Here is a 21,345-nt window from a genome sequence, read left to right as displayed (position 1 = left end):
GAAAGTAAAGGACCAATAAATACAACAATCTATATTAAAAACAGCAGAGGAACCTGCCATTCCAACGGAATACACTTACTGTATGTAAATAATACTGAACGACCATTCTATACCCAGAAAATGAAGTTAGCTAGAATGAAGAACATGGAGAAAGTATGTATTAAATGAAAAGTAAGAGAATCAAAACACTAACTCTGCAAACCCAGAAAGGCGGGTCAGCATGGACTAGATTAATTGGATTCCTTTGATTAAATCTACTTTAGTGAGATCTGATAGCAACTCAAAATTAAGGCTAGGCATTAAAATAACATTATTCTGACAAGTGTGTGGTGTTAGCAGAAATAAGCAGTATTAGCTCTCTAACTGAAGCAGACAATTCACAGATCAAGAGAGCCTTCCTAAAAAGTTAGTTTGTAGACTTACACCTATTATGTGGCCTTCTCACAAAGAATTAACCCCCAGAGGACAAGCTTCACTTTCGGAAATCAACAACTCTAACAAATTTGTTCACTAATGTGTCAAACATTTGTCATGCTCCACATGGACCTAGCTGACTGCAGAGGTTTTTTAATATTTAGCTGCTGAGTTCCATGGAGGCAACTGAAAATCTCATCCTTTTCTATGTAAGCAGTTGCTGTAGTTACCTCAGGATGCTATTTGATTAGGAGTATGAAGGAAGGGACAACACTGACATGAATAGGAAGGGAGGTGGCTTCCAGAAAAATCTCATTAGTAAGGTGTGGTTCAAATGATTGTTTAAAGGATAAACACCTTGAGCTTAATAGTAATAATTTTCATTTACTAGCTCTATCACAAACAAAGTATCAAATAATTTTCATTTACTTGCTCTATCACAGACAAAGGCCATTTATGACAGAAATGGCCTTAATGTTATTTTGAGAAAGACCCAATCTCATTCATGTTCTTCGTAAAAATTAAAAAATATTGTCTTGGCAGAAGGAAATCTGTTTCTCCACTCAGGCAGGAGAGAATTCTGTGACAATTGTGGTGAAACATGCACATATACAGAACTAATACAAAACAAAACGCTCCCTTCCCTACGTACTGGATTCTTCAGTGAGAAAATTAAAAGGAAACCTTGGCCTTCGATCAACTTAATTTTTGTTTAAACAAAGATACCTGCTCAAGTTTCTAGTTTACTTTATTTGACATATTGGAGGTTTTCCAGGTTCCCTTAAAAGCAAAACAGCAGCTTCTGAGAAACCAATCAAACCCCACAGTAGCAGATGTAAAAGGCATATGGTGATAACGGCACAATTACGTATTGTTAGCACACAGGTCAACAGTGAAAAGTTTACGGGAAAACAGATCTACTAAAAACTGCAGGTAAACATTAGTTCCTACCTTTGAGTGCTGGCTTTTGGAGGTGTCGGAAAACAACAAGCAAGGTAATCTGAATCAGCACAACCAGTCCAAAGAGCACTCGAGCCTGAAGAAGACAGTTTTGACTGTAAGCTAGCCCTGGAATAATAGCAGCCTTGGAGCATGCCTTATGGACACTGATAGAACAGTACAAAGATTCTATTTGAAACACATATTCAAAGCTTGTTGGAGTCATTGAACTGAAGAGTAAAAAGGAAACTTAAGAGTTTCTAAGTGGTTGGATTTGTCTTGTACTGACTTGACTTCTGCTGAATGGCTGAAAGCAATAGACCTGAATCTTTAAAAAGATAGGGTTTGTAAACACTTCCATTGAAAAAGTGTAGTTACACTTCCAAGGCAAACCATCGTCTGAGCACTGTTCTGAGGAGAAATGCAGTTCAAGACATGGTGTAGAATGCGTGAGTGATTGACAAAACTAAGTTAACGATTTTGAGCCGATTATGATAAGAACTACAGTCATGTGGACTTATGTGATTCTAGAAGTGCACCTAAACCACTAAGACATGACATCCTTCTTTGCATGTACTGAGCTGTAATGCATCTGGATATGACCTGGAACTTACTAAAGTTGATGGAGATTTTGCCCTCCACTTCACTGGAGCTAGTTATAATGTCAGCAGCTGACAGTGAGAATATTTGCAGCATTCTTTCCAGAAAACATATTGCAACAGTTCACAGGAAAATTTCTCTTTGGTTTAATGCTTCCTTTTTCTATCTTCAGTAGCTCTTTTTCAATTTCTTGCTTGCAAGAAATGTGTGTATACTTATACTTATCCAAAAATTGATAAGTGGGACTAAATCCAGGATGTCAACTATTTGTATAAACCATTGCTGCACATTTGTGGTTGACATGTATACAACTTAAGAAACTTTATATGTTTTGGGAATTCCAACAGTGTCATATATAGAAAAAATAAACTGCATTCAAGTCTATGAATTCCTTCAGGAATTACAAAAATGCCTACTGCAGCTTGGGAAACCAACATGGAGTAACAGCTGTTTTGCTGAAAGTACTTACTAGAACATAGTGGTCAGTGAGAAGAATAACAGATGGCCAAAAGTCAAATCTAAGAGAGAGGTTTTCTTCCATACCAAATAAATGGCCCCGTGTGCCAATTCTTCCTGAAGCATCCTAGATTAATATAAAATGAGATCAATTATGTAATTGCAGTGGTACAAAAAACTCTCTAGTTGAAGTTCCTAATTACCATTGCAGCTATTCTAGAAAGGTACTGCTGCTGTATTAAATTCTACCTACAAAGGACTACTTAAAGTCAATTCTGCAGTTTCAAATAAATTGGTGATTATAAAATCTTAATTTGAAAGTGCTACATATGAAGAAGAGCCTGTCAGAGATTCAGCAACTTATGGAAGACTGTGACTGTTTATTGCCCTCCCCCGCCTACCCCCCCCTCCATTGTTTTCTGAAAGTTCAATTCTAGGTAATAGCCCATACTAAAATATTTTGAAATTTTGTTCTGCTTCACTTCTGGTGTATTTGCCATAAACTCACATAGATAAACAAATTATTGTTTATTGTTACTTATTCAATAGTTTGAGCACAGTGTTTCAGATGTGGCCTGACAAGCACTCAGTACAGCAGGATAGTGGCTTATCTTGGCTGGTGATGCCCTTGTGGATGCACCCTGGCATCCAGTAGATTTTCTCTGCTGCACCAGCACACTGTTCATTCATATTGAGCTTGTACCCACCATGACACTGAGGTCCCTTTTCACTGAGCTGCTCCCCAGCCAGGCAGATCACAGCCTGTGCTGCTCTCCTGGATTATGTTTTCCCAGGTGTAAGTCCTTACACTTCCTTGATGAACTTCATAATGTTCTTCTTAGCCCACAGTTTGCCCTTGGTTAATCTGTGTTGGCTCTTCCCAGTCACATCCTTTATCTGACTTGAGATAGCCCCCACAAGATTTGTTTCCTAATTTTCCCAGGGACTGAAGTAAGACTGATGAGCCTATTAATTTCCAGGATCCTCCTTTAAGACCTTCTTGTAGGCAGGAGAGTCATTAGCCTTCTGCAGGTCTTCTGGGATGGCCCCTGATCTCCACAACTTCTCCAAGACTACGGAGAGTGGCCTCACAAAGATGTCAACCAGGTCTCTTAACACTCTGGAGTGGAAACTGTCAGGGCCCATTGATCTGTAGGATCAAGCTCCTGTGACAGGTCTTACTCCATCTCTTCCTTCACTGACTGTGGGTCTCTGCATCAACCTTGATCCTTGTTCCCAAGGCCTGAGGCCCAACACTGCTGGTGAAGACAGAGGTGAAGCAAGTGTTGAGAACCTCTGCCTTTTCAGAGTTGTTGGGTAATGAATTCACCTTGGCTGTTTAACACCTGGCCAGTATTTTCCTTCTGCTTCTGCTTATTGTTTACATACCTTTAGAACCCTTTCTTGTAATTTTTGACATCTCTGCCAATTTCAATTAAAGTTTGCACTTCTGTCAAGTCTTATTTTACTTCTTACAAAAAATATTTTTTTCTTTAGCTCAGCATCTTTATGAATATTTTGGTGCTTTGCAGGCCATGTTTATTCCTTTATTAAATCCTTTGGTTTTTGTAATGAGACAAATATGAAAGTATGTCTTTTATCATGTATTTTGGAAGGAGGGTGATAGAGAAACCATGACAAGAAAAAAAAGAAAAAAAAATCAATACAAAGCATGCCAACAGGTACCTTACCTGAACAGTCACATCTATATGATGGAACCCTTCACTGTAGTTCTGTGGGCTCCACTTCAGCACATAGAGAGGGCCAGACACCTGATGTGCATTCCCCAGGTGAACTCCATCTATGTAGACTTTGACAGAGATAATGACAGAAGGAGAGAATGCCAGAATTCTAAGGAGCAAATAAAGAGCAAAAGAACAGATTTGTTACCAGACTTGCAGGTATGTCATTACTTCCCCACAATAAAGTCCCTAAAGGTTAAGCTGCCTTGTAGTAAAGAGTTCAAAAGATTTAGAATTTAAACTAGTGAAATATCTGTAGATTAATGGTAACATAGTAGCTCCTTCCTACAGTTAAAAAACCTAATTCTGTATGGCACTACACAAAAGAACAGGACAGAAAACTAGCCGTGGAACAGAAGAAAAGGTGGCAGAAATTGTAAGGTCCGAGCAGAAATAATTTTAGAATGCATCCTCCAGCACACAGACACATAACCATGCACTTGTAGATGGTTTCATAAAAAATCGTCAGGTTTGCTCTCTCTCTATCTCTCTCAAGTCCTTTGTTGTTGGGAGTGGGTTTTTTTTCCTTCTTTTTTTCTTTTTGCTAGTCAGAATATAACCTCTCAGAGTTTGTAACTGCATTTATGACAAAAGGAATGGAATGCAAGACTGATATTGCAGATCTCAGATACCAACAAATGTATTGTCATTTGGCAGTGCTTATATTCATAGAAAGAGTGATACTAATACAGACTCAAAATATTGCACATACAATTCCTTTCGTTTCTAGTAATACAAATGGCATTCCAGAGCATGTTTTAGTCAAATAGAAGTGCTTCATACAGTTATGGTGAACAATTCTACCAGTTCATATATTTAATATAATCATAAGAATGTTCAGATAAGATTCTGAATAGGAAACTGGAAAGTAATCAGGACACCTAGTAGGATATTGCTCCCTAACTGAAAAGTATGACAAACTTCTTTTTATTGCAACCCTATGTATGCAGTATTTCAAGCAGATTAGTCTTACAGCAAATATAAAGTGCTGAAATGGGCCTAAAAATTTGAAATATAAATGTAGAAGTGAAATAGATAAGGTAAAAAAGGAAAGATGAAGAGATTTAAAATGAATATGAAAATTGGCAGAGACTTCTCATGTTTTAATATATAAAGGATGTAGAATTGAAAGACAAAAAGCTAATTAGTCTGAAGTGAACAGAGAAAGCATTTAGAAAAATACATAGACAAAATCTTGAAATCAGCAGTCAATGTGAACATGTGAGATAAGTAAAACAGATTACATATTAATCTATTTGAATTATATACTAATTGATCAGCCTTGGTTACATACAGTTCAATTGATTTTAGGGGAAATAACTGCATAAGTGAAACAAACATGAATTACTACTACACAGTCACAGATATGATACAAAGAGGGCTCTCTGGAACAATCTTCCAGAGAAAAGTGAATTCTGAGAACAGTAGGCACATATTTTAAAAAAGGTTTTGTGTATATACATAGGAATATAGTTAAATATTTTGGAATCAAGACATTACAGGGTACCTGATATGAGTGGAATGAAGAATTCTGACAAGTGGTTCATGAGTAGAACTGCTATAAAGGAAGGATTTGGGATTGGTGATGAGAACTACAGGCCACTCTTCAAAGTTAAGATCTGCAAAGCTGAGGAGGTCGTGATCGAACGCCAGGATCCGGTACCTACAATCAAAGGAAAAGAACTCAGTTAATACAAACTGCTGTGTGAACAGCTGATTCCCATGCTCCTCAAGTTCCTAAACAGAACCTGGCTTTATTTTCCATTTATTTTCTTCTGTAGTTGATCTTACATTTTCCAGTTCTGCTGTATTAGCTGTACAGTTGCTTATCTCTGATGAGGTTAATTTTATTATAAATCATGGAAGCAGTACTCAAAGTTCCAAGTGTGAAAATCTATGGAATTTTGCACATGAATCAGATAGATGAACATTATGTTAAAGAACTCAAATATAAGACACATTTCCACAGTGTCTGAGTATGTACCCTAGTTAAGGACAACAACCCCAGTGTGCTATTTCCCTGTATTCATACCAGTATCTTTCTTTGGATTACTGCAGAATAAAAGCTAATATACTATTATACACTCCATGTGCCATCAGACACTTTTTGATATGCTAGTATAGTAGTATTTCTCAGGGGGACTATTTCTGTGACAAGAATTCTAACAGCTAGTGCAGAGCATGTGTATTTTGAAGTAGTGATGCTGAATTTTATTACAATTTTTTTGTCTACATATGAATACTAAACACATACTAAAGGGACATATAGATGCCCCCTTTTTAACTTTTAAATACCAAGAATTAATTAAAAAATATCTAAAGTATTGCCACACTTTTGGTATGGGGGGAAATCCCAAACATACGCACAAGGCCTTTTTTTCAAAAGCACTTATAGTAATAACCAGTCAGGCTGATCTCATGCTTCTTTCAAATTCACCACACAGCACAAAAGGGAATCACAGTACAGCAAAGTAGGTTTCATATAATAATTTGCTCATATGAGCTTTACTTACCTTCTGTTATCCATCCAGTCTCCCAGTTCTAGTTCCAGAGTGCCACCACGGTGTTGACTGTGCAAGACTGGCATCAGCCCACCCATTGTATGGAGATGTCCACATAAATAGGCTGTGGCAGAACTAAAAAAAAAAAAAAAAAAACAAAAAAAAACGAACATAGGAATTGTGATTATTTGGGTGGGAAGGTAGTGTCACTGCAGAAAACCTGAAAAGCAAGAGATGAGCATGCGAAGACAGGCAAGAAATGCACTTCATGCTGAAAACATACAGGATAAGATCTTACCTCATTAGTGCTCGTATGCCAGGGGATGGCGAGATGACTGTTGAGGTGGGATAATGGCCAAACCAGATAGTATGGTTGCTGTGTAGACTTTCCTTTGCCATCAAAGACAGCTCTGCCATTTGATTCTGAAACAGGTAACAAAACCATTTTGCTAAATAAATGCCTCACATGCATTGTAAGTTAAAAATGTAAACACTATGAACATAAATCTTTCAAACAATTTTTCTGTATTAAAAAATCCCCAAACCTCCAAACAAACCACTACAGAAATAAAACAGCCAGCAAAATGGAATGCAAAGACTTATACAATACCATGTTTAAAATCCCAAAAAAGTTATAGGGTCTCTTAGGGCCAGGACTGAGTGTGGCATCCATACAGATGAATGAGTAGTTCCCAAAAGAGGTGGTGTGGATGTAATGGAAAGAGCCATCTTTACGCCAGGCAGAGTATTTCCTAACAAAATAAGATGGAAATACTGCTGTTAGGAAAGCTTGTAGCCGTGACAAACATATGTTGCTTTCTCTCCTTCCATTGACAACATTTCACTATTTCTGTCTTCCAAAACTGAAGTGCTTTTGATACTTTATGCTAGATAGGAATTGTAAATATTTTCCACTGGCAAAGATGTAACATTTCAACTAACAGAGCCACCTAAATTGCTCTATTAAGGATTAAGTGCTGTAACTAAAATGATTGTGAGTTAATCTGAGAATCACTAAAATTCATTAAATTTAGGCTGGGTTTTATTTTTTAAACTTTCTTTTGAGGTTTTGGAGTGGGCATTTTGTGTGAATTTGGGGTTTGAGTTGTATTAGTTTTGTTTTCCTCCCTGCATGATTTGTGGAAGCTAAAACATTCCTGAGTTCAGATGATAAGTATAATTTGAACAGAGCCAACCAGAAATCAGTTCACGTCCCTGTTCCTCCACCAATCAGAACAATAAAACTGCCAGAAAGGTTGACCTGAATAGAATACAATCCAATATATTAAAAACAAGTTTTCAATACTTCTAATGCCATAAAAACCCTTTCACAATATTTATGTTAACATTATCTTTATGAACATCATCAAATTCAATAAAATTTCTTCCTTTAGTCCCACTTTGAGTATGTATAACAGTTGATTTATCCTCTGCTAATGCTCTGAACATATAATAGGAACCTCTGTTTTTGTGTAAAAATATTGTATTTCAATACAATCCACTGCTCTCTTTAATTTTAATGCATAATAAACACCAGAATGTGGTGCTGAGTAACTGTTTTCCCTAGCCTCTATCTTTATTTCTGCAAACAATTTTTATAATTTTAATATTTTTATATTACTTACGATTTTATTTATTATAAAAACAACTCCATTTCACTCTTCCATCATCTCTCTCCTAGAGTATGACTAAAAATATTGTATACCTTGACAGTTTTAACACATTCAATTACAAAACACAGAAGGGTAAGAAATAAGAAATCTGCACAAAGAATTCTCTATTTTCTCAATCGATTCTGCTCTACTAACAATGCAAAAGACAGAGGGAATAGTAAATGTGATCCTGGGCTATAGGAAAGGCAGTGAAAAAGCACATATGTGAAAACTGAAAACACAATATTGTTTACTGAACTTGATCTTGAATATAGCTGCATCTGTGTGGTAAATAATAAATAAATACCTGTAATAATTCTGAACACTATCCAGGCGTGGAATGTTGAATGAATCTGTAAGGGAGACAAAAAGGAAATAAAGAAACTTTCAGATCAAATTGATCATTGGCCCCTGTATCTAACTAGATTATGTTGAGATAAAGCAGTCTCAGCAGGTGCTGAAGAGCTACTTTTTAAAAAATAAATGATTGACAAGCAGACTAACTGTGCAGACGAGACATTTTATACTCGAAGCAAGTAAATGGCAATAGTTTTCTCATTTAAGTTTCAATTAAAAGATAAAGGCATTGTGGGAATATAAATTATTATTTAGCAGCTAAAAGCTAAACCTGTCTCCGTTTTGACTACAGAGCTTTTCAGAAGCTTTTTTGGACTGGGTGCATGCTCTGTAAGTAAGACTTAACTCATTCATGGAAAATAAAGGACCCATAGCATCAGAGAATAGCATGTGTAGAATAGACATCAGCATGGGGAGGTCTGTACTGTACAGTTCCACCACTGTAAGTATATATGACAAAGCATGCACTTTTCCCCTGCAGTGCAGCTTCCTGTAATAGCCTGTTTATACAGCCTACAGGACTGTCAGCTTGTGTTTGAACGCTTACACTGTGGTGACAACTGATGGATATAAACTCCCATGACTCCCTTCTATTCAAAAGAAACCAGATTTCCTTAAGCTGCTGGACATGTGATACCTTTTAAACTTAAACTCTTGAGGTGGAAGTCTGTGAAAAGTAAATTGAAACCCTTTCTTTATCATGGTAAGGTTACGGTTTGCCCCACCATTAAATAATGTGGTATATAAAATAATGACATGGAAACTAACACCTGAAGTCATGTTCTACCACTTGCCAAGTAAAAGACTCTTACCTCCCTGGTACGAAAACTCCAGTAAGAGCTTGTAAACAAAGCGTGTCCTCAGTAGACATGTGGATGGCAAGCCCTTCTCCTGATTCATGAGTACTAACACACTAGTGAGTACTAATGCTTTACCTCTATATTCTGTCATCTGCAGTCACAGGGAAGACAGAAATGTTTCATTTTCTTCTTACCATGATTCCCTTTGATGTCTATCCACTTGGTTTTTTCCATGACCCTTGATCTCTTCAGGATTGACTGGTACATTTTCCACTCATCTTCTATCTGCTCAGATCCCAGTTTATCTCTTGTCTTAGCATCTGTCAGATCACCTGAGAGTGTACAAAGGTGAGATGTAACGAGAGGCCTCTACAGCTTATACAAATACTGTAACTAGACATGCCATCCCTGCCTCCAAGCGTAAGGCTGCAGGCCTGGATGCAATCTGGATGTTCCTGTATCTGGTCTACAAGGTGAGGGTCAATGTCTCCTAATTCAGATGCAGAAGCCTCATCAGGCACCTATTGACCACATCACTGCAGCACTTCGACTAATTAGAGAAGTAACTCTGTAGAAACAAAACTCCAGGTCTAGCATCAAGATTCTAAAGCCTTGCACACAGTAAAGGCTCAAAGTATTTTGATGTTCTTGTCAAAACTTAATGTATTTCAATAGCAAGCTGTCAAATGAAGCGGCAAGGTTTATTTCACCTCTCTTGGTGAAATATGTTCAAATGGAAACCAGCAATAAAATCTTACATTAATTCACAGGTGAATTTCATACAAATAAGCAGGGATTGTTCTGAGAGAGAAACTGTCTCCTAATGACTAACCACACGCATTGCTCACTTCTGTAATTTCAAACACAAAGAATGCAGAATCATAATCAGGACAAGAGGGAAGGTAGCTGCTAGCAAGGACTAGGATGCAGCAACACATATTGGGAAAAAAATAGCTATCTTGTGTGATTGTGTCTGTTACATATAGAACACATAAAACTCACTAAGAAACTGAACACTGAAGAAAAAATAATTCTCTTCTTGAGAAGCTATTATTGTCTTCTATTCTTTTCTTCTGCTTCTAGCAGTCTCTTTAGCTGCAATTCCATTTCCATTGCTTAAAATACCTTAATGTTTAAAGTTCTGTCTTGAGATCCTAGAATTTTGCCTATTTGCTGTTTCTCTGATAGTACAACCAACAGGAAATTCACACTTTTCAATTGCTTACCTGTTGCTAGAACAAGTGCTGGCTGAATTACATCAATTGTTTCAGAACAGAATTTTTCAAAGTCAGGAGCTCGTTTGGGATCCTGAAATTTGCTGATATGAATATCTGACACCTGTAAAAGAGAAGAATGAAACACTGCTCCAAGTAGAGGGCTGTTGCTTCCCTAGGTTGTTCTGCAAAGTCAAATATACGTAAGAATGCAACAGAACAGTCACAGTGATTCATGTCAGTGTAAGGGATACAGGGAGAAACAGAAGTGACTAGGGGAGAATGAAAGCAGAACAAGCAAAGGATATTGCAACTCTGACCCCTAAAATCACATTTACATCAAGAAAATTTCCTTAAAACTAAGGGCATACAATAATATGAAGAAATACTTAGGTATCCACAGTAAACTGTGATGACTGCAAGTGGCCTGTTGCTTTTCAAATTCTGTGAGTTTCTGCACAACACAGTGGTTTTGCTGCAAGTAAGAATACAAAGTAGCTCTGCAAAACAATAGGTTAAAGCTACCTAGAACTTGAAATATACTGAAAATTTATTTTGTACCTGGTGTGACATTTCCAGTAGTCGAGTGGAAGGATTTTTAACATTCTATCCAAGCATTTTAGTAGATCTAATGAGTGTGTTTAGGTCCCATTCCATGTGCCTTCAAGAAGGCAAAGATTGCCTAAGAAATGATGGTATGACTTGTATGTAACCGTAAAAGATGCTGTTCATTTCTGAATCAGTCAAAGCCCTCATATCAGAAAAGCCATTCAGGGAGAATAAGAAGAGTAAGATTTTTCTATTATTTAACATTGTGGCTTTTCAATACTGTACCAAAAAAAACCCCTTGTGTGACTGGTTTCAATTCCACGTTCCATTCTACTTCAGTCAATTAATTAATTAATTAATTGTCCTCCTTGGTTTAAACAAATGGTATTTGATGCTCAAAAAGCAGTAAGTACATGCTCAAGGCCATCTGACAACACTACTTGGAAAGAAGAACATTAACTTTTACATTCAGTTTAATAAACCTGTTCTTGTAAAGCTTGTAGTTTTTTGAAAAATCCAGATAAAATACCTTGGAGAAAAATTATTTACTTCTACTTATTCAGTCATCTGTGTATGAAGAAAATATTACCTGAATACAGTTCTTTAATTCTGCTTAGGAAAATTCTCCATTTGGAATTACATGGATTTTTTGCCTAGATCAGAATTACATGCTAAAAAAGGCAAACACTTTTAGATAAAACTTTATGTTTGCTTTCATTGATGCATTCAAACTAGTGTGAAGCAAAGAGCACAGCAAAACTATCTTGATACATCAAACCTCATTTAATCATTGACAAGGATACAACTTGTTTTGCTTCTTTTCAGCCTGTGGATTTGCAATTAATTTATCTCAGCAATCAGACAGAGAAACCCAAAACTGCTAGTTTTCATTCTTGAGAAAAAGCAGTCTTACAAGAAACTTTACTCCTGCTCTACCAGTAACTACAGGAAACGTAAATTTCCAAACTTACAGCAGAGTGATTTGGAAGCCTGATTTTCTACAGTGACCCTCCCAATTTTTTTCCCCATGAGTTTAAGATTGTAAAAAAGTTTCAAGTCGTCATTTCTAAGAATTACAGTGTCCTGGGACTTCTGAGAGCTGAGACTAGGTTTCTGTCATCACTAACAGCCACAGTATATGAAGATCTCAGAAGTGGAGCTTTTTTTTTTTTTTTTAAATTTTTAATTCACTTCAGATGATATCCAAATAAAAAGAAAGACAGTGGGCAACATGAAAAGCTTATAATGCCCTTATTTACTTTCCAAAATTTAGGTGAAAGCCCATTTGCTGCTCTTTCCCCTCCCTCTGACTGATGTGGATACTTGGCCTCTCTTTGCATCACAGGCAGTTAATTTCAGTAAAATGGGTTGGAAGAGATTTAGGGGTGAGGAGAAATCACCATCAACATTCCTTATCTAGCAAAGATGTGGTTCAGGAGAGGGAAGCATTAACAAGGGACAATTACAGGGTCCAGAGCAACAGTAGAATGCATTCAGCTGATAGAAATGGGAGAAATAATTATAAACTTGTCCAATACTGAACTAGAGTGTCTATTTGGCACTGGGTAAGAAAGGAAATTCTGCTACAACAAAGGTAGATGAGTCATTAATAGAAGATTAAAGTAGAAAGACTATGATTTAGTTCGGTTTAATAAGAGATAGACCTGTGTAGGGGAAGAAAAAGCAGAAACTGCTGGGGGCAGAACTAACCATCTTGAGCTCTATTCAGTGACCTAGGCTAGACCTGTGGAGTCACCAGGGAGCATGAAGCCTGTTTCCCACAACATCATGAGGCATAAGGCTAGATTTGGTGCTTGATTAGTTTCCAAGTTAGGTGAATAATAAAGCAGCTGTTAAAGGGCATGTCTGAAAGAGAACATAACCACTTGAAAGTAAAGCCAAGTCTCAAATTAGCTGTGCTGTGACCTATCCTTAGGAGAACTCCACTTGAAGTGACAAAACCAGAGAGTACATAGCAAGAGAAACATGGGCCTGTGCATGCTGCTTGTGTGTAGCTCTGCAGCTGCTATAAGCTGCTCTGACTCTTCACAAGACAGCAGCTCAGGATAGAGGCTCTCCTTACATTAATACCTTATGTGGTAAAAATAAGCCTTAAGTTACTTAAGGAAAAATTACTGAAAAAAATTACACCACAGCTGGAGAGAACCAAAGGACTAAAACATGCCAGCTGGTTCACTAAGAGCACTGCCTGCAGCTAATAAAGTCAGGCAAAGTGTTCTTGACATTGAGAATGAAAGCAAAACAGTGAAAGCAGCTATTTGTTAGAAGGAAACGCACAGCAATCCCTGTGACGTCTCAGCCATAGATTAACTACAAGTATGTAAACAACTTTGTGGCTAGTTCCAAGGTAAGTGCTTCAGGAATGCTCTGGGAAGAAGAGTCAGAAGAGGACACAGAACACTACGATGTGACAATTTGCTTCCAGGACTCTGCCAGGTTGTTGCCCCAAGATTGCTTGCTTTTCGTTGTTTGCACTTTATTCTCATGCAGCATCAAGAAAACTATGTATATTTTTAGAACTTATCTATTTTGTTTACATCTTTCTCCTCTAGGAGGAGAGAGATGATTAATAGTGATGTTCACCAATGAGGTCAAAGAGGTGGCTTACCTGTGTAGCATCCTGATCAAAGTATATTTGAAATAGAATCAGAAAAATAAAGAACAGAACTTTCCTGCTGACCTTTCTGCTGTCTGCTTTGTTCTTTCATGTCCCTAACAGTGACATCAAGCCAGCTTGGATTTTATGTTTAACCTGGAAACAAAGCTGTGTACATTTAACCTTTCGAATACTGGCACAGTACTTTCTATTGCTAGAAATCAGTAAAGCTGTTTTCTCAGCCACACGACTTTTCTGAGATTTTGGGTAGAGAAAGAGACAGCCACAGCCTGCATCTCTCCCTGGCATATTAGATAATATTGCATCAGGTACTGATGCAATATATAGGGCAGTGTAATAATTAGGTGATTTTTAATTACCCACTTCCACTACACACATCTTGTCTGATAAGGAAACTTCTCTGTGCAGCCATCCAGGAGGCACTCTGGCATTATGCTTGTACCACCTGAGCGGGGCCCCCTCACACCCCACACAGGCACAGACCAGGTTTCTTTACCAGCTCAGCCCCAGGTTTCCCACAGCAGGGTCTCAGACTTCGGGATGGTTCAAATAATTTAATATTGGTGCAGTAATTTAACAGAATTAAAGTTCGACTTGGCTACCTGTGAGAAGGGGCCCCAAAGAAAGGGATCCCTGTGTTTTTATACCCCCACAGTCTGAGAGCAGGCAAGTCTGGGTTCATGGGCCCCTGCCGTCTCTGACTGTCCGGTCCCTGGTCCCCGCGCCCTTGCCCGTGTAAAGGGTTTGACAGGTCCCGGCCTTTCGCCTCGGGCTCCCGCCCCCCAGAGCTCAGCCTGCAGCTCGCCCAGCAGCCGCACATGGAGCTGCCGGCACCGAACATATTCCTGGACGCGACCTTTCGGGCAGCCACAACGCTGGTAACCCGGGCTTCACGGCGCGCTACCGCCGCGCCCGCGGCTGGGCCGCCCCTGGCCCGCCCGGCCCCGCTCACCTGCACGACCCAGAGCAGGCTGCCGGCGGCCGCCCCGGGCGCGGGCTGCGGGGCCCAGCGGCGGCGCTGCCCCGGGGCCGGCGGCGCCCCCGGCGGCCCGTACCAGTCGAGCAGGAGCGCCACGGCGGCCGCCGCCAGCAGCCCCGCCGCCAGCCCCAGCATCGTGCGCCGCGCCAGCCCCGCGCCCGCCCCGGGCCAGCCCTGCGCCGCCGGCCCCGGCGCTTCCGCGTCCGCCGCCCCGGCCGCCGGGCCGCCCCGCGCTCGCCTCGGAGGACCGGCCGCAGCAGGGCCGGGCGTGGGCGCTCCCCCTGTGCTGGCGGCTTTATCCGGCGAGGCCGCGGGATCCCGGCTCTCCCCCCGCTGCCTGGGCCCGGAGCCTTCCCGCTTTCCCCTCCAGCCGCTGGGGTGCCTGGAAATGCCTCGGTTAAAACAGAACGAAAACCAGGTGTTCGCAAAGATCAGTGTCTCATCCTGCTTCCTTACAAACACAGCATGTAAACTTTCGCTTTTTCTCCTGACGGTATTATAATTCTACCTTCTGGGAAATCTAGGCAGTTGACCTATTTTGCTCCTGACAAAAGTCTTTTTATGGAATTTTGAACATATTTTTAATATATGTATACGCACACAATTTTAAACCTTGCTATAGCAACTGCAGGGTTTCATAACTGCTAAGTTATTCTTTGCTGTCAACTCAGTTTACTAACTGCTACTCATTTAGTGTTGGGATTTTTTCTTTCCATCTTATGTATGAGTTTAGGTGAAAAAGCCTCTGTCACTTCACATCACTCTGATATTTAACATAACATTCCCAAACAACTCCAGGTATTAGAAATTTCTAATTCAATATTGTATAATTGTAATTCTATTTTCTCATATAATTTATCATAGGACAATGATTTCATTTTTAGCATTGATAATGATTAGCATTGATTGATCAAGAAAATAATTTTTCAGATCACTTAGACTGGATTAAAATAAGACATCTTTTTAGATGGTCTTCATAATTTAGCTACTCTTTTGCAGGACTTCATGTATGTTTGTTTTGTATTTTTTTAAGATGCCTTTCATCTTGCTTTTCTACTCTTCCCCCCCCCCCCCCCCCAAAAACACCCTGAAGAAATGATTCTAAATAAACATCAGTCAGCAATCCTGGTAATCTTCAGGGGGAATCTTGAAAACAGGGGCTTACTCACTTTCTTTCTGAAGCTCTACCATTTGATTTTAGCTCTAGCAAGGCTGTCAAACATTTTGTCTGTATTAAAATTGATCCTGTGAAAAACAAGACGAATTCTTGTTTTGTTCTTCTTTCCTCTGTTACTGTACTATCCATGGAGATCTTGGTCTTTCGTGCCATTTCTGCCTGGGCAGTGGTGCCAATTTGTTTTTTAAGAGGTTAGCTGACACTTTCTTTGCTGTCTCTCAGTACATGGGGGTTCCATTTTTTTAAACAGTAATTTCTAAAAATAAGTCTAACAGTATGTCTTGTTCAATTAAAGCAGTTTATTTACATTAGCATAACTTCCAGAAGTCCCACAGTGAAGCAAACCCACACTGATAGCTAGGGAAAAGACACGGCCAGGCAAGCTGCTTGCCTTTCAGCACAGGGGGCTGCAGGCAGCCCTCTTGCCACTTTACTGGATTGGTAGCTGTCCTGGAATTCCGCCTTGCTTCTCTTGCTCGACTACGTTGGAAGCTGGATTATACAATTGCTAGTGTTGATGCCAAAACAGGTGGAGGACTCCAGTAATTACAGTCCAAACTTGGTTGTTGTGCAAACAACACTTTTGGGTAGTGGTCAGCAGTGCTATTGGAAAGGATCGGGTACGGATCAGCAAGACGGACAGACAGAATGAGATGAAATTGTTGAGTGTCACGTGGCAGAATTAACTTTGTATTTTTACACCTCATACCTAAACCTGTCTCAGTGATGGTGATTTCAAGTGACAGATTTCAGTAATATAAACAAGGCTGCAGGACTTCTTAATATGAAGATGACTGGTAGCTACAGCAGAACTACATTCAGGTGTTCTGAAGATGTAAGAGAAGAACTCTCAGAGTACCTGTGGCTGGGTGCAGTGCAAAAACATCATTGAAAATGCTTGAAAAGGTGACTTGTAAATTTTATCCCATCCATACGGATAACTGAAGAATGTGGAAAAGTTGCTTGTAGGCTTGAAACAAGAAGACTACAGTGGGAAGAAGCAGTCATCTCAATATCCAAGATACCAGGCATTTGATATGGACCCCAATATCCAATGCTATGGCTATTTCCTAATTTCCTCAGCCTTAGGAAGGCCCAAACACAGGGGATTGTGCAACTGGACTGCAACAATCTGGAAGACTTCCAGCAATGCATAGGTCTTGTCTGTCACTTATCAATCAAGATCCTAAATGCCCTAATCTGCCAAATCTCTTAAGTACCCAGAACAGTTATAATATGCTCTTGGAAGGAGGTGTGGAGGAAAAATTTTGATCTTGGAGACAGGCATTTGCCTAAAGCTACTGCTGCCTTCTACACCAACTCAATGATATTTTGCCTGTGCTTAGCCCATATGGGGGCCACACGGAAGTGGTGTGACTTTGCACCTGTGTAGATGAAATTACATATGCTGTTATCTTGCTAGCAATAGGACGAGGGGACATAGTGGCCTGCACCACAGGAGTTTTAGAGCAGACATTAGGAAGAATTTCTTCACAGAAAGGGTGATTAAACATTGGAATGGGCAGCCCAGGGAGGTGGTGTCACTGTCCCTGGAGATGGTTAAGGAAAGGCTGGACGTGACACCCAGTGCATGGGCTGCATGATAAAGTGGCGCTCGGTCGAAGCTCGGAGTCGATGATCTCAGAGGTCTTTTCCGGCCTAACTGATTCCGTGATTCTGTGACTCCGTGACTGTAATGCAGGGCGCGAAGTGAGCACCCACACGGTACAGTCCGAGTGCCTGCAGAGGAGCTCCATCCACGTATCGCCGCACAGAGGCCCGACGCCAGCTGGGCCGGCCGGCAGCCGAGCGCCGCCGAGCCGGGCTTTGCTGCGGCCTCCCCCGGCGCAGGCGGCGCTGCCGAGGCCCCGCGCGGCGGCGGCTGCGCGCGGGGCGGGCCCTGGGCCGGGGCGCAGCGCCCGGTGACGGCGGCGGCTCCTTCCGGGCCGTGACGGCGCCACCGGCCGCGTCCCTCGCTCTCAAAATGGCGGACGGAGCCGACAGAGGTCCGGCGGCGGGAGCGGCGGGCGGCCGGGCCCCCGCGCAGGCCCCGGAGCGAGCTATGGTGAGGCTGCGGACCGGCGCCGCGCCGCGGTTCCCTCTGCCCGCCCTCGGGGGCAGCCCGTGCCCTGCCCGCGCTGCCGCCCCGCCGAGCGGAGCTGGCTGTCCGCGGCTGCCGAGCGGCGCCGTGGAGGGCCGGGACGCGCCGCTGCGCACCCCCCGTAGCCGGCGGGAGGCGGCGGCACCTGCCGGGGCGTTGGGGCCGGAGCGGGCGGCCCGGTGCTCCCGTGCCGGCGGCCTGCGCTGGCTGCGGCCCCGGGGCTCGCCGCCCGTGCCCCGGGAGCGGAGAGCCCTGCCCTCGGCGCGGCCAGCCGCTGTCAGCGGCCCACGGGGACGCGATTTGTCTCAGCTCCCCGCAGCATCTCTGAGCCCCTGTCCCGTGTCTTCGCTTGGCGCTTAATGACGGAATTAAATGAGATCAAACTTTGGAAAGCTTCAGAGACTGTCCTTTGAACGTTGTCGTGTACATGTGCATCTTTAACCGTAGTTCTTTACCTTTCTTAGTTAAAGGTGACTTTACTGTGGAACAAAAAAGGACGAGTAACAAATTATTGTTCTGCAGAGCGCATGAAGCAGGAAATAGTGCTATTTAGAAAGAATGTAGATGGAGACAGTTGTGTGTTCAACAGAAATATTGCTTCTTTTTTCGTTCTGCAAAATAATTGTCTATGGATTTAGTATTTTGTTATTGAACACAAATTGGTGTTGACCCTGTCTAGTGGTAGCACACAAGTGCCTTCTGTGGTTTCCTCCACAACTTTGTGTAGTGATCACTTTATCTAGGAGAGTTTAAAACTCAGAGGCTGGCAACTTAAGAAAGGAAGGCCGACCAATGTGTATCAGGAACTTTACATTTTATGTTCTATTTTCTGTAACAGTATGCACACATAGTGTAATTTTGAAACTGTTGACTGCCCGTGTTTAAAAGTTGGGTGCTGGCAAGCATGTAGAATAGCTACTTTTCACGTGATGCTACACACACTAATAAAAGTTGTTTACTCATGGAACTGGTCTTGCATGTGGCAGCACTAAGCCAAGCATTATTCCTTGTACCCTTCTTCTTAGATTTTTAAGCATCTGCAAATCATTAGAAATGGCCCTCTAGTCACAGACTTTATTCTTAAATGCCATATATTTCTGTGATTGGAACAGGCCTATGTGTGGATTTTTTTTTTTAAGTAACAGCTTGATTTTGAACAAGGGAAAATGGGATTTGATTGCACAGTGTCAAAAATTGGAACCCAAGACAGGTGATTTCTTAAGCTTGTGAGCTGTGCATAAAGTCAGTGATACTGAGGGTAATGGTGGCCATCAGTATCAAAGCAATCCAATTAACCTTTCATTAATTGGGGACATAAGAGGCTGAGTTAGCCCAAGCAATCCATAAAACTGGTAATAGTGGTATTGTGAAAAACTAGGAGAGAATTGTTGAAGAGATTCTCAGCTGCTCTAAGGTGATGCTGGTCCACTAAATTGTCTTAATTTTAATGTGATTTCAGCCAATTGAAAGTGTCTAGACCAGCATTATCATTCTTCTGAGGAAGATAGTTGGCCTTCCAGACCATGTTGCCTGCCATACATCCAAGTAAACTGAAGGGATTTTGACAGGGAGTAAGGGGCTGAGGGTATGTTATAAAAAGGGAGAAGAGAAGCCTGGGCTGTCTACTTAGGATGTATCTGACAGCATTTGTGATGTTAGATAGGAAACCTGGCTATAGTGATGCTAGAGACAGCTGTAATCTGGAAGCAATACACTCAATTTACTGCTGTCCTAAAGGTGGTACTAAGTAGGTGGAACTGATACATCCTGCCTGACTTGTGCTTTCACTGTTCTTTCACTGACTTGTGCACAGCTGTTCTGAAAGTCAGTGTGGTGCTAGAATGGGAAAGTTGTGTGGTTAAGTAGGGTGAGCTTTGGCCTCACTGAACTTGTCCAATCTGTCTCAATGTCAGAGCAGTCAGACTCTTGCTCCTCTGTTCATCTCTGGCTTTGTGTGCCATTGGCTGCAGTGCAGCACCACATGTGGCTGCAAGCCTTCCAGAGTGCTGGGTGCATGATGCAGGATTACCTGAACGATTCTGCAGGAGCCAGCCTGGTGCTGGAATGGATGGTGATGACTCAGGTAATAAGCTTCTGCACCCAGCCCGAGTCAGTCTCCAGCTCTTCAGGTTGGATGACTGGTTGAAGATACTTAACTTGGGGTTTCACTGTCTTGGTTGGTCAGGTCCTGTCTGTGCTTCTGCTTCTCCGTAGTGGCTGTACTGCTCCCTGAGCTGCCCTGGAAGAGAGTGGGCTGAATTTAATGCAGATTAGGTATTAAACCTTGTCTACCAAACTCGAGTTTGCTTTCTTTGCTTTCCCAACAGCATCCACAGTTTACTTGGCTGACTGATGGGCAGGATTTGGCTTGTCTGGTAGTTGGCTAGCAGGCATTGCTGGTGGCCTGACAAAAGGCTGCTTTGTAGGCTGGATCCAGCCCTTGGTTGGTTGTCCATTTGTATTCTAAACAAATTCCTGTTTGACTCCTGCCTGCTTTTGTGTCTGCTACCTGGAGCAGGGCTTTGATATTAAGCTATTTCAAGGATTTTAAATTTACACTGAATCTTCAAATTTTTATGTGTGTGTACCTTCTCAGTAATATTTGTGAAGAAAAGGGTTGGGTTTTTTTTTTAAGAGTCTTTCTTTTGCCATCAGTCAGAATTCCTAACAAAAGCTGAGGTTCAAGTGCTGTAGCGGTGTACAAGAAGAGAAAAGCTTGTATTTTTAGGATATTTCCTTTAAAGACAGGAAAATTCCAAAATTCAGTTTCATAATGTAAAACATTATACAGGCACTTGTGCATTTTAAGGTATTTCTGATCTTTTGTGTCATTCAGTGCTGTTACATAATTGAGAAAATGTATATGAGGTATATGAGAATTCCTGCTACTGTGGATGTGTTGTAATCAAGTAGTAATATGGAGAGGATATTCATATTCATGTGCAGGTTATTTCTTGAAATTAGTGAAATCTGAGTCAGGCATCTTACTGGGAGTTGCAGTGTCTTCTAAACTGAATTGACCTGCTTAGACCAGATGACATGTCCATATAATTTTACTTTGTTAAGCTAAATTTGTTTAAAACTTGATTTTTAGGTAAGCCATCATATCCTTTAGTGCAACAAAGCCCTGAAACGCACATGGTCAAAGTCACTGTATTTAGAACAGTGCAGCATATTGGCAGAACAGTATTTACTGTACACTTGTGTCAGTGTCTAAGAAATGGAG

At 41.1% G+C, this 21,345-nt stretch overlaps 2 protein-coding genes across 4 annotated transcripts in view; one reads left to right on the top strand and one right to left on the bottom strand.

Annotated features, from left to right (window-relative positions):
- The window catches only part of TMEM62 (transmembrane protein 62), a 190,430-nt gene extending 175,517 nt beyond the window's left edge, over positions 1 to 14,913 (bottom strand). For both annotated transcript variants that reach the window (XR_010743821.1, XM_066321293.1), the window contains exons 1-11: positions 14,815 to 14,913; positions 10,688 to 10,799; positions 9,656 to 9,793; positions 8,612 to 8,657; positions 7,263 to 7,404; positions 6,951 to 7,075; positions 6,665 to 6,787; positions 5,659 to 5,814; positions 4,101 to 4,260; positions 2,423 to 2,536; positions 1,366 to 1,450 (exon numbers count right to left, since the gene is read on the bottom strand). Coding sequence is in view for 1 of the 2 variants with exons in the window: in XM_066321293.1 (XP_066177390.1) it covers positions 1,366 to 1,450; positions 2,423 to 2,536; positions 4,101 to 4,260; positions 5,659 to 5,814; positions 6,665 to 6,787; positions 6,951 to 7,075; positions 7,263 to 7,404; positions 8,612 to 8,657; positions 9,656 to 9,728 (1,024 nt within the window). In the remaining variant the exon portion in view is untranslated. The remainder of the gene's footprint in view (positions 1 to 1,365; positions 1,451 to 2,422; positions 2,537 to 4,100; positions 4,261 to 5,658; positions 5,815 to 6,664; positions 6,788 to 6,950; positions 7,076 to 7,262; positions 7,405 to 8,611; positions 8,658 to 9,655; positions 9,794 to 10,687; positions 10,800 to 14,814) is intronic.
- A 3,027-nt stretch (positions 14,914 to 17,940) lies between these two features.
- The window catches only part of UBR1 (ubiquitin protein ligase E3 component n-recognin 1), a 59,460-nt gene continuing 56,055 nt past the window's right edge, over positions 17,941 to 21,345 (top strand). For both annotated transcript variants that reach the window (XM_066321271.1, XM_066321270.1), the window contains exon 1: positions 17,941 to 18,083. In XM_066321271.1, coding sequence (XP_066177368.1) covers positions 18,003 to 18,083 — 81 coding nt within the window. In that variant the 5' untranslated portion in view covers positions 17,941 to 18,002. The remainder of the gene's footprint in view (positions 18,084 to 21,345) is intronic.

This window comes from Sylvia atricapilla, chromosome 6 (genome assembly GCF_009819655.1).
Source record: "Sylvia atricapilla isolate bSylAtr1 chromosome 6, bSylAtr1.pri, whole genome shotgun sequence".
Classification (NCBI taxonomy): Eukaryota; Metazoa; Chordata; class Aves; order Passeriformes; family Sylviidae; genus Sylvia; species Sylvia atricapilla.
The sequence above is the reverse complement of the archived record's forward strand: the minus strand, read 5'-3'. Positions and strand labels throughout refer to the sequence as shown.